Consider the following 12,895-nt stretch of genomic DNA (forward strand, 5'->3'; position numbering starts at 1 on the left):
AAGGCCGTGCACAACTTCTTCCACCATCTGCTAGAATGTTCCATCCCATTATGTTTCCGTGAGACAGAGAGAGAACTTGGACCCATGTGCACCTCGGGGCTTAGAAGGAAGTGAGTGAAGCCGTGACGTGGCTGCCATGTCCTCCTGAAGGTGGGCCCGTCGGGGAGGCGCGCGACTGCACCATGGCTGAGGAACGGGAGTGCGGGTCCAGCTGCGTCTGCTGCTGAGGGCATGTGGTGGGCACAGTGTGGCCTCTCTGTCCGTGTGGAGGGCTCTCTGCACTGTTCAAGTCAGCCTCAGAGGAATCAGGATGGTGCCAGGGGCTCACTCCTCAGGGGTGATTTAGCCACATGAGCCGATATTTGTGCCCTTATAAACCCAGCTGAAAGCAGCTGGAGGCTGTCTTCTGGGCCGTCTTAGGCAGGGCCCAGGCGCCAGGAGGACACACACCCATGGGCGCTGTCTGCCCTCGGGCCCCATGTAGCTGCTCCCGGGAGGCGCTTCCATTCTCTGCCGAGATGCCAGCTTGTTCTGGGTCTTCTCTCTCCGGCAGGCGAAGGACCTGGCTTGCTGTGGCCTCGGCACAGAGCCTGCTGAGGAGCCCTCACTGTACACCCAGCCCTCAGGGAGAGTCTTCCCCAAGCTATGCCAGAAAAGGCTGGTGGCTGTCACCTTGAGCTGCAGGGAAGCGATCTCACAGCCCCTCCCACAGGGATCACATGGGCTCCATCGAGCTCAGAGACCTTAAAGAAGCCATCCAGTTCAGGTTGGCACTGCCCCGAAAGGCAAGTGAGGCCTGGCTTCCTGTCCCCACCTTATAGGCAAAGCTTGGCTCGTGCATGGCAGGCAGTAGCCCAAGGCCATCAGTGGGTTCCAGGACGGGTCCCCTGTGTGCTCAGCTCCACTTCACTCCAGCACCTCTCCGTGTAGCAGGGCTCTCCGCCCTCTGCCTCCCATGCCTGCTCCCCCCGAATCTGGTGATCCCCGAGACCCTCTCCCCCATCTGCCGTCCTCAGGTCTTTGGTTTGGATCAGAGGGACAGAATTCCCTCTCTCTAGCACCTCATGCTCCAGAGCTCTCGGCCCCTCCTCCACAGCAACCATCAGTGGCCGATTCCACCGTCTCTTCTTGGAGCCCCCACAGCTGCCCCTCAGCTTGCAGGCCAGCATCTGGAGGGGTCTGCGGGACCTTGAAGGAGGGCAAAGAGATTGGACTGTGCTTCCGACACCCCTTGAAAGCAGGGAGGTTGGGGGATGGGAAGGAGGGCCCTGAGAGGTTGGGTCAGGGGCACTGTGGTCCTCTGGGCTTCAGAAGGAGCAGCTTCTTGAGTCTCCGGGTGGAAAAGCCTCTGCTTCGTGGGGGCCCTGCACACTCTTGCCAGCCTCTCCTCTTGTCCTGCAGCTGATGGCAAGGAGGACCCAGGGGTGGGAGGTGGCAAAGCTGACCTCAGACAGGGAGAGTGGAGGTCACGCTGGCTCAAGCCCGGGGCCCCCGTTCTGTTGATTTGTGTGCATCTCCCACGGGAGACCTCACCGAGACTCAGCTCTGACAGCTGGCTTTCCGTGTGTTCTTCTGCAGGCCTTTGGTATGGAGAACGAAGGCCGTTATTTAGGGCCCCACACCAGGCACTTCCACAACAGAAATTCCTGTCTCAATTCTGGAGGCCAAAGTCTGGGATGGAGGGCAGCAGGGCTGGTTCCTGAGGCCCCTCTCCTGGGCTGGCAGATGCCGCCTCCTCCTGTGTCCTCATGGGATCATCCTTCGGGGTGTGTCTGGGTTCTCTTCTGCTCTTCTTACAGGGACACAGTCAGACTGGACTGGGGCCCACCCTTATGACTCCATTTTAACTTTATTACCTCTATAAAGGCCCTATCTTCAAATACAGCCAATTCTGGGTTTCTGGGGCATAGGCTTTAACATACCATCTTTTGGGGGGACTCAGGCCATAGCACTCATCTTCCATAACTTGGTATCATCAACACAATCGGGCTTGGGAGGTGATTGTGTGTGTGTGTGTGTGTGTGTGTGTGTGTGTGTGTGTATGGGGAGGGGGGATGTCTACGTTATGTTGTTTAGAAAACCCTGTCCAGAGAGGGTTCTCGCCTTTCAACCTAGACAATAAAGTCACAAGGCTGGGTCTTATGTCCTCATGAAGGGCCAGAAACACGTGATTTGTGATTTCCACATTTTGTCTCTTTTGGGTTCTGTTAGTCCGTTTTCTTTTCAATCTCAGAATACAAGAATTCCACACAAAACATTTTCTATAGCAACGAAGCATTATTTTACTTCTCTCAGACATTGGGCTATTTCTACCTGCACTGGGCATTTGACCCCCCGACCCCGATGACATGGGCTGAATCCTGAATTTCGAAGGGTACAGTTGCCGGGCAGAGGTGGGGAGAAGGAGCATTAGGTGGTCTGACTCTTTTCTCCATAGCAAAGTGGTTTACGTTTACTTAATATTAGCTGTTACACACCACAGCAGAGGGGGAAATGATGAAAATAGAATTGCTGTGGATGTTTCTCAGCACGTTTGACTCTATCCCATCAATCACTCCATTTTAAACCCGAACACAAAGGGCCAAGTCTAGCCATTGGCACTAACCCGGCAAACCTCACTCTCAGTGGCTGGACTATGGTCATGTAAGGGTGTTAGGAGAGAAAGATAATCTTACAGAAGGGCAGGTTCCTCAAATTCCATCTCATGCTGAAAATCCCACCAGCACTAGCCAGAGTGGAGAGGACAGTGGGCTTTCCAGGGAGGGTGTGTGAGCCCAGGCTGGTGGGCTCCTTCCTGTGTGGCTTTCTGCTGCTCCCCCTGGCTCTGTCCACCTGCACCTGTCCCTGCCCCTGAATTTACGAAGCCAAAAAAAAAAAATGGCTACAGGGATTAGAAAGTCTTAATCATCCTGGAAATGTCTTTATTTTCTTTTTTAAAAGGCTGGTTAATAACACGTAAGAACTAAATTTCTTCTTGCAAGTGCAGGTGGGTGGAGGGTGGTTATTTTTAAATGAATGACTAACCATCTTCATTGTTACCATCTTATAAAACATTGCATACAGATCATATTAAACACTAAAAGGTGCAGCGCTCGTGGTCTAACCCTGAAGCTGGCATCTTCTGGCCCCATGAGGGCCAAGGCTGCCACCCCTCACGTTACATTCTGACTCCTGCATCTGAGAATCAAAGCCATGACGTGTGCGCCAGATCCATCTCTCCTGGCTTCTGGCTGCTGCAGGCCAGGGCACTCCCTGAAATGTCACCTGTCCCACACACGGAAGGCAAGGCAAAAACAAATCAACAGACAAAAACCAGTGCCCAAAACCGCAGCAGGCACGCTTTCCACATGCACCCCATGTACTTTCTGGACCACTTGAGGGCCCCAAACAACCCACTTACCATCTCCCTTCTGCCTTCATCCTTCTCCTGAAGCTTCAGATGTGCCGACACCTGTGGGGGGACAAGGACAGGAGTGTAGGAGCAGAACAGACGGCCACCAGCAGGGTGAGCTTCAGGCCCACACTGCAGACTGTGGCGCAGCTAGCCACAGTGCCACTGGCCATGTTGCAGCTAGCCACAGTGCTGCTAGCCATGATGTCACTACCCATGGCACAGCTGGACACAGTGCCGCTAGCCCACTAGCCATGATGCCACTAGCCACAGTGCCGCTGGCCATGATGCCACTAGCCATGGTGCAGCTAGCCACAGTGCCACTGGCCATGGTGCCACTGGCCACAGTGCAGCTAGCCACAGTGCAGCCCGCTGATCGCCATGGAAAACCCGAGTTGTTCTTGGCTTCCTATGCCCCCTGCTTTAATAGTGGTAGGGTGGCAGGAGAGCAGTCCGTGTGTGATGCTTCCAGCTATCTCAGTGGAATTCTCTGCTGTACCCAGGAGAGAAGTCAGATATGGGCAATTTAGAGGTAGGGGCTTGGCGATCTGCCTGGGCAGAACCAGTGGTATGAGTTAGGAGTTCCATAAACCATATGTTAAACTGCTGAGGCTTGAACTTATCCACAGGGAGTGTTTATGCCACAGGAATTTACAAGGGTGACACACCAGGATGCCGCATTCTGTCACTGTGTTTTTCGAGGTCCCGTTTGCTAGCACAGCACTGGCTCCTGGCCCTGCCTGGGAAAACCCAGAGTTGAGACCACCATGCCCAGGATCGGCCTGGCTTCCACCCTCCTGCCTTCTGTGGCTTTGGGCAAACACGCAGCCTCCGTCTCCTCACCGGCATGATGGTGAAGTTAAGCTCTGTCCACCTCATTAGCTAGAGAAGTTGCTGTGAGGACCAGAGGAGAGGGTGGGGTGCAGGCGGGAAGAGGTCCTAGGTCCCAGAGTTGGACAGAGTCAGACCCACGCTCCTGGGCAGAGCCAGCTGCCTGCATGTGACACCTGCCTATCATTTCTCAGTCTGCCTGGCAGCTGCGAGGCTGAAGAGCATAAAAATGCACAACTGTGTCTGATGTGGGATCGGAACTCCCCAGCAGGTGGCCAGTATGTCCTCCGTGTGGCACAGGACCTTGAGTGATAGCCCATGCCATAGCCACAGACTGTTCCTCAAAGGCCTCATGAAATTCTCAGAATCAAAATCGAACTGAATTTGATTCTGAAAATAGATTATTTCACAGCAGGTTCGGTGGCGAGGTTGGAGAGGACAGAGAAGACAGCAGGGGTCACTAGCCACATCTGCGGAAAAAGCAGCCATTGGGTCTCGAGCACATGGCCATGGGGTTCACTCAGGAACTCACTGAGAAGCCAAACTCGCACTACCCAAGAGGCCGGAGCAATTCAGGAATCAACAGGGTGTGCATGAAGCTTGCATTGACGGCACACACGGAACGGTGAACAGCAGGGTAAAGAAAAACTTCACAGCCGCTTTGCAGCATGTTTGCCAACTCCTCAGAGGTCCGCTGTGCCCCATCTGAACGCCCATTTGGAGGCCAGATCAACAGTCAGGGTTCCATGGGGCACACAGCGCCTAGGGAGGCTCGGCCCAGGGGAACGGCGTCCGCTTACCTACAGCACACGCAGGACCAGGGAACGCGAGTGGGAGCAGCCCTGCAGGGTCCTCTCTTTCTGTTTCCCCACAAAGAAGGTTAGATAGCAGATCACGTGTCTGCAAATGTAAAGTGCTTCTCTGTGCTGAGCTAAGAACCCCTTGGCATTGCCCTTCACATGACAGGCTAGGCGGCTGCCACTCTCAGTTACCACGGGGAGGGAGCTTTGCCCAACCCCAGTCGGTAAGGCCAGGTAGGATCTCTCCAGGCAGAAAACCAAGGCGAACCCCCATCTACTGACCAAAGCACAGAGCAGACCAAACTGAGGATGTCCCCTAGGGTGCCAGGACGGACATGAAGACTGGGGACTCTTTTTTTGCAGCAAAGAAAAAGGAAGCAGAAAAATAAACAGTCCTCCCACAAAGCCAGGCATGACTGGCAACAAGAGCTGCATGCTGATTTTCAATCTCCTCTTGATGGGAGGATTCTCATGGCCACCTCTGCCCACACTTAGGTCTGTGCAGTCTTGGTCACCATGAATTGAGCCTTTAAAAAAAAAAAAACAGACAAAAAATGGCCCCCACTGGGCACAGTGGCTCAAACCTGTAATCTCAGCACTTGGGAAGTCGAGGTAGGCAGATCACAAGATCAGGAGTTCAAGACCAGCCTGGTCAATACAGTGAAACTCGTCTCTACTAAAAAGGCAAAAATCAGCGGGGCACAAAGGCAGGTGCCTGTAGTCCCAGCTACTTGGGAGGCTGAGGCAGAAGAATTGCTTGAACCTAGGAGGCAGAGGTTGCAGTGAGCCAAGATCGCTCCACCGCATTCCAACCTGGGTGACAGAATGAGACTCTGTCTTAAAAAAAAAAAAAAGGCCCTGGAAGCCCAGAGGCATGGCACTTGGCTGGGTCATGGTCTGCCCAAGGAAAGCAACCAGCTGTTTCAGAAACCCGGCATAGGACACCTCCCGGACACTTCTGTGGCCCCAAGAGGGCAAGGTAGTTTTAAACTTCCCCAAACGCTGGGCTTATCCACAGAGAGCATAAGTGACAACACCATGGGAAGGCTTACTAGGAGTGAAAAGAAACAGTCGCCAAGTTGAATGGATTAGGCACCAACTGTATGCCAGAATTCCACCCCACCTTCCCTGTATCTTCCCTTTCAGTATTTACACCAGCCCCGTGCGGTCCTGCAGATGAGGACAGAGGCTGTGAGGGTGAAGCAGGTGCAGGGCGAGGACATCGAGCCACCAGTTACAGGTGCGCCTTTAGAGGCAGACAGCTCTGGCCACAAGTGGTCATCAGCAGCCGTGTGACCCTGGGATCCTTGCGTAACTGGGGGAAACTCCATTTCTCACCCACTTTCTTGGGATGACCTATCTGGTGTGTGTAGAGCTATGTGCTTGGGGCCAGGGACCCAGGAGATGCTCGGCCATCACTGGTTTCATTTTCCCACCTGGCAAGCAGATGACTCAGAGGAATAGACCCTTGCGGTCCTGACTAAGGACACCAGGTGAGTGGGTGCTTGGGCCAAAGACAGAATGACTCAAGGATGGCGGATGGGAAGGAGAATCCCAAGCATTGGCCTGCAGGGGAAATGGGATGCTGGCTGCCCTGGGTCGGACCACCCAAGTCAGCTGGGTTACTAACCTTCTCAGAAACTTGACCCCCAACTCTGCCAAACAAGGCCCATTAAACTCAAGGTCTTGGGGGTTTAGGGATGAAGCTGCCTGTCCCAACAGCAAGCCTGGAGTTAGAACTCTGCTAGAGGGAGGGTGCTGACTGCATGCAGGCTGCCTGGCAGAGCCCTCGGGTCTCTCACAGCTGGGCACGTGGCCAGTACTGTGTGATGTGGGGGCTGGGGGGCAGCTGGGTGGCGGGGGCAGGCGGGGCGGCACAGGAGCTCACCATCATGGCCTCCTGCACGGTGAGGTGCGGCAGCAGCATGTCGTCCTGCATGATGTAGCAGGACACCTTCCGGAAGCAGCGCAGGTCCCGGGGCAGCCCGTTGATGAGGACCGCTCCCTTCATGCCCGTTTCCCTGCAGAGCCAAGGACAGAGGAAACCATCAGCCAGCCCCTGCTGCTCCTGCGCCTCCTGGGCCAGGAGAGGGGAGCCAGAGAGCGGGGCTCACCTCCCAGCATCTTCCCAGCTGAACCGCGGGCCACAGGGACCCCGAGGGGCAGAAAGGGACTGGACCTTGCTAGCACTGCGGCCATCGGGAGGAGGAAATTCCACAGAGAAAGTGCCTGGGGGGAAGAGGAAGGCGCGCACAGGCCTCTGTGGGAAGGTGTACCTATCCTCGGGGTGACAGCAGCTCTGTCTCGACCTCCCAAAGACACGCAGGCATAGTCCTATGCGCAGCCACAAGGTGGGGATGTACAGCCCCTGGATTTGTGGGGGTTTGTAAGATTGGCTTCTCAAGAATTCTGTGTGTAGCTCAGGCTGCGCCCACTGCCCGAAGGCCCGACTTCTGCAGACGTCAGGCCTGGGAAGGAGCACCAGCAGAGAGGGGCTTGGAGCCCGGGGCCGGGACCCACTCAGCTGAGTGAATGGCCCTTCTCCAGCAGGAGAATTCTCTCTGGTAAGCAGGCTGAGAGGCCTCCAGGGGCTCCTGTGAGGCAGGCACGGCCTCACCAGGCAGTCATTCACTGGCTGGTTCATCTGCTCACTGCAGACCTACCGTGCGCCTCTGCCCCCTGCCATTCCTCCGGATGTATCAGTGCGGCCCAGGAGCTGGTGTGTGACACAGGTAGTCTATGCTCTATGCCTCTAAGATCCAGTTTTTCTAGCCCTACCTCCTAGACGCGATGGAGAATCAAACTGAGGAGACTCTATGGAGACTCATGAAAGCACGCCTAGTTTCCAACTTCACTCAGCTTGTTACTGTGACTGTGGGCCTGTGGCCATGTCCCTTCACTCCTCCAGGCACAGGCGGGGGTCAGCTGGCTTCCCCTGGATCCCCAGGCCCGAAGGCCCCCTCCTGAGTTGCTTCTGCAGCTCCGGGATGCCAAGCACCCATCAGGCTGCCAGGACCTGTGGGCGCATTGATGAGCTCAGAAACAGCCGCCCTGCAAGGATACCCAGTCCCCTCTGGCCTTGCATCCCTCTGAGAACTCAACTTTAACCTTTAAATGTGGCTCTCACAGGTACAGAATTGCCATAACTGAGATTTTTTTCAAGCCCTAATTTCTGGCATTAAGGTCAAATTCAGAAACTCTAAGGATAAGAGTGGTATTTACCATTTTTCAGTAAATGACATTATTATTATTTGCCAAAGTTAGTAAATAAAACCCATCAGACATGAAAATAACTGACTTTAACAGAGCATTTTAAAAACACTTCTAAAGATTCTAATCCAAGTTTTCTAATCATTCCCAAATGGATGACAATGGGCACAACGGTCCCCAAACTTGTTTTTTGTTTTGTTTTGTTTTGTTGTCTGTTTGTTTGATTGATTTTAGATGGAGTTTCACTCGTCGCCCAGGCTGGAGTGCAGTGCCACAATCTCAGCTCACTGCAGCCTCTGCCTCCTGGGTTCAAGCCATTCTTCTGCCTCAGCCTTCCGAGTCGCTGGGATTACAGGAACTGCCACCATGTCCAGCTAATGTTTTCTGTATTTTTAGTAGAGATGGGGTTTCACCGTGTTGGCCAGGCTGGTCTCAAACTCCTGACCGCAGGTGATCCACCTGCCTCAGCCTCCCAAAGTGCTGGGATTACAAGAGTGAGCCACCGTGCCCAGCCCAAACTTCTAGACAACTCTGACCATCACAAGCCCCAGCCAAACAGTCTCATTCTCTTCTGAAAATGCCTTCTCTTCGACTTGCATTCACTCCTGTTCTCTCCGAGTTCTCTGGCCACCCCTCTCCTTGACCTTGACCTTCCTACCTCTTCCTGTCCCTGTGGCCACGCTGCCCAGGGACCCCTCTCTGAGCATGGCTTCCCACTCAGCACACGGCCCTTTGCTAGCACAGCCTCTCAGTGTCATCCTCTCCCCTGGACTCAGTTTCCTTCACAGATTCCAGAGCTTCCTGATCTGAAACGCGCCCTGTGCTCCACTGGAGCCTGTGTGTACAGAGCTTTAAGAAGCTACCACGGTAGACCACAGCCTGCTCCAGGTGATGGGGCTGATGGAAGGAGCCCTACTATTTCCATTGCTGGCCTGACACCCAGGTGAGAACTTTGCTCCCCGGGCAGGCATGCTCACCTGTATCCGGCCAGGATGTTCATCAGCGTGGATTTCCCTGCCCCAGAAGGACCCATAATGGCCACCAGCTCACCACTGTTGAACTTCCCAGAAATTCCTTTCAGAAGGGTCTTGTATCCTGCAAGAAGCGGACCATATGCATGTTCATTTCATTTTGTTTTTTTCTCCGATGCAGTAAATATGCAAATGTTGGAGCACACGTGTCGGAGGCTGAAGCAGCCTTTGTCGTCCCCGAGTAGAAGAGGCTGCGTTCCAGGGAAGAACATGCACTTAGTGTCTTTTTAGTTCCCTGGTCTACGTCTTCAGTTGCATTTCAAGGGTTATAATAATGATAATAACTACCAGCATGTGCGTAACGCTTTAGGCTTGCAAAGCACCTTCCCACTCATTGTCTAGTGTGTGAGAAATCCACCATTCCTGTCTCAGAGTGAGGAAGCGATGGCCAGTGGGCCCAGGTGACCTGCCCAGGTCCTCAGCCAATGTGGGCGAACCGAGCCCGGAGCTGTCCTGTTACCAGTTTGCTCCCACACTGATATGGTATGTGTGTCTGTATTAATTAATAATTCACTTATTGCATCTACAAATTATTTATGCTTTATATATTTATATAAGTATACATTATGTATATATGATTTATTTATAAACAATCAACATATAATTAAATAATCAATATATTAATCATCCCAATTAATAATTAAGAAAGTTTGTCATTTTGCAGCCACACCAAATTGCTTTGGAATTTCTGCCAAGTCTCCGTCTGAGAGCTTTATGAAAGGGGAGAAGCTACACATCCCAAGCAAAGCCACATGAATGTTTTCTCAGACTGTTTAACTGTGCTGTAAATAATAAAACAGAAGCAGCTGGGTGCATAGATAATGCATCCCAACCCAGGGGCACTTCTCAGTGCAGTATCAGATCAGAATGCACCCTTACATAATCAAGAATCCCGTGAATGCAATTTTGGCTCCCACACGTTTCAAGCGACCTGAAGAGACAGGGACCCATGGGGTCCTTGGCCCAGTCCCTTGTTTTAGACTTTCTCCCGGTCACCAACTGGGCACCCAAACCTGTGTGTTTGTGAGAGTCTGGCCCAGGGGAGTTTGCTCCCTGCTGTCTTCCTTTCTTTCATAGATAGGACACTGGAAAATGCCAACCTGTCACCAGGTGCCACCTTAATTTGGATGTGGAATCCCTAAGGCCTTGTTTAGGGGAGTGAGAGAGCTGCAGAACCAGCCGGGGAGCTTGCTGCGCTGGCACTGTGAATCCTTATAGAGAGGGTGGCTGTCACCCCAGGGAGGGCCAGGAGCGCCGTCCCAGCGGGGGAAAAGCACAGGAAGAAAGGGCTGGGGCCGGAGAGCAGCTCAGAACTGCAGATGAACCAGCTGGTACCACAGGGCTGTGGATGACCGTGCTGACAAACACGCAGCACTTGAGACCTAAACAAGTGAGCACGGCCGGAGGGCCTGGGGCCCCAAGAACAGCTCTTCTGCTGAGCTCTTCTGCTGAGGGTCACCAGGTGGACAGACAGATGGAAGAGCTGGGACCACAGAGACCCTTCCTCCACAGGAGCAAGCTCCCCAGCCACACAATGCTGCGGCACCCCCCTGGGGACCCACATGATATCACCAAGATAGTACTACATGCTGGGTACATGCTAATGAGTGTCTCTCGTCTATTCAGGGTGGAAGTGGGCCTGCTCCCCGGCAAACCTCCCTTAGGCTGTGTCCTCTCAAAGTTATGAGCTTCCTGAAGACGCCCGGTCACGGTGCTCACCAGCAGCCATCCACTGACCGTGGTCATGACACCCATGAGGGCCCTTCATGCCTTGGGCTCTGAGAAGCCTCTCCCTCCATCGAGGGCAGGGTGTACCTATCCTGCTGGGCACGGCCTCTGGGCTCTCACCTTTGACAGTGCCTGGGGCTGACCCCCAGTGCTGGGGTCCACTGGTGGGGTTCAGACCACCAACCTGGCTGGAGGAAGCCCACACAGGCTGCGATGACCCCCAGGATGCCAGGAACAGGACAGGGCAGGGAGGCTGGGAGCCTTCGGCCCTCTCATGGGAAAGGCAGGACAGGTGGTCTCAGGTTGGCCTTGCTGTTGAGAGCCACAAAACTGGAATTGTGAGAATATGCACCAGACAGAGAGGGCACGTGACTGGGCCACAGGGTCCCCTCCACGGGGCCTCATGGGTCCAGCCATGGACATAGGACCCAGTTTGGGGCTGTGCTGCTCTAATATTACAAATCTGGTTTTCTTTCTTTTCTTCTCTTTTTTTTTTAAAAAAAAAGATATGCATTTGGGATTTAAGGATCTCCAAAGTGGCTCTGGAAACCAAGTCCAGTAGACATTAGTGTGCCCTGCTATGGGACAGCCCGAGTGCGACAGTGACCTTGTGCAGGTCTAAAAGTGAGTCCTGGGCTGAGGGGACCAGGAAGCACAGTCAGAGCCTTCCTGTCGTAGTCGGGTTTCCTGAGTATCCAGGGTGCATGCACAGGCCCACGTGTGCGCGCGCGTGTGCGCGCACACACACACACACACACACACACACACACCCTTCTGTATTTATGTAAGGAAATCATTCTCCTGCACAGCCCTGTGCTTGCTTCCCCTTACAGAAATAGAAAAGGAAGATGGGACCAACCCACCCCCCTCCACACCCTACTTTCCCGCGCCTGAGTTCTGTGCAGTCCGCTTGCTGGCATCCTGGACATGCGCCCGCCTCCCTGTCCTTGTGGGCTCTCGTTCACAGGGTGCACTGTCTTGCACTGTTTTTCTGGCTGGGATCGTGAGCACCCAGGATAACAAGTACAGAAACTGCCAGAGCCAGGGCCACTGAAGCCCTATCAGCCCCGTGCGGGGTGCCCAGTTTCAACATTCGAAACAGCCAGATGCTAGCCCAGACGAGAGCTTAGACAGGACCCAGACCAGACCAGAGCTGCAGACCAGAACAGGCACACTGGAACTTAGACAGAACCCAGACCAGACCCAGACAGAACTCAGATCAGACCCAGAGAGAATCCAGACAGAACCCAGACCAGGCCCATATGGAACTCAGATCAGATCCAGACCAGACCCAGACCAGGCCTAGACAGAACCCAGATCAGACCCAGACAGAACCCAGACCAGGACCACACAGAACCCAAACTGAACAACAGAACCCAGAAAGAACCCAGACCAGACCCAGACGGAACTCAGATCAGACCCAGAAAGAACCCAGACCAGACCCTGACAGAACTCAGATGAGACCTAGACAGAACCCAGATCAGACCCAGACAGAACACAGACCAGGCCCACACAGAACCCAGACCAGGCCCACACAGAACCCAGACCAGGCCCACACAGAACCCAGACCAGAACAACAGAACCCAGAAAGAACCCAGACCAGATCCAGAGAGAACCCAGACCAGACCCAGACAGAACCCAGATCAGACCCAGACGGAACCCAGATCAGACCCAGATGGAACCCAGACTGAACCCGGCCAGCCTCTGTGAGCCTGGGTGGGAGGAGGGGTCCGCTCCCCACTTATCTTTAATCAGTACCTGTTTCCCAGTCTTCCCTGCACTAACCCCGAAGTCTTTATCAATTGCTATGTTGTTTCTGAGCACTGCCTGCTAAGAAGAAATGATGCAACTTAATCTCTTTTTTAGGGGACATAAATTCATAGTCAATTAATCAAAGCAGAAAA

The 12,895-nt window shown here is 53.8% G+C and overlaps 1 protein-coding gene across 3 annotated transcripts in view; it reads right to left on the bottom strand.

Moving 5' to 3' along the window:
• ABCG1 (ATP binding cassette subfamily G member 1) overlaps positions 1-12,895 on the bottom strand; it is a 78,800-nt gene that overhangs the window by 19,267 nt on the left and 46,638 nt on the right. For all 3 annotated transcript variants that reach the window (XM_003927586.3, XM_003927587.3, XM_074389228.1), the window contains exons 3-5: positions 9,210-9,327; positions 6,911-7,043; positions 3,401-3,451 (exon numbers count right to left, since the gene is read on the bottom strand). In XM_003927586.3, coding sequence (XP_003927635.1) covers positions 3,401-3,451; positions 6,911-7,043; positions 9,210-9,327 — 302 coding nt within the window. The remainder of the gene's footprint in view (positions 1-3,400; positions 3,452-6,910; positions 7,044-9,209; positions 9,328-12,895) is intronic.

The sequence above is a fragment of the Saimiri boliviensis genome, chromosome 18, assembly GCF_048565385.1.
Source record: "Saimiri boliviensis isolate mSaiBol1 chromosome 18, mSaiBol1.pri, whole genome shotgun sequence".
NCBI lineage: Eukaryota > Metazoa > Chordata > Mammalia > Primates > Cebidae > Saimiri > Saimiri boliviensis.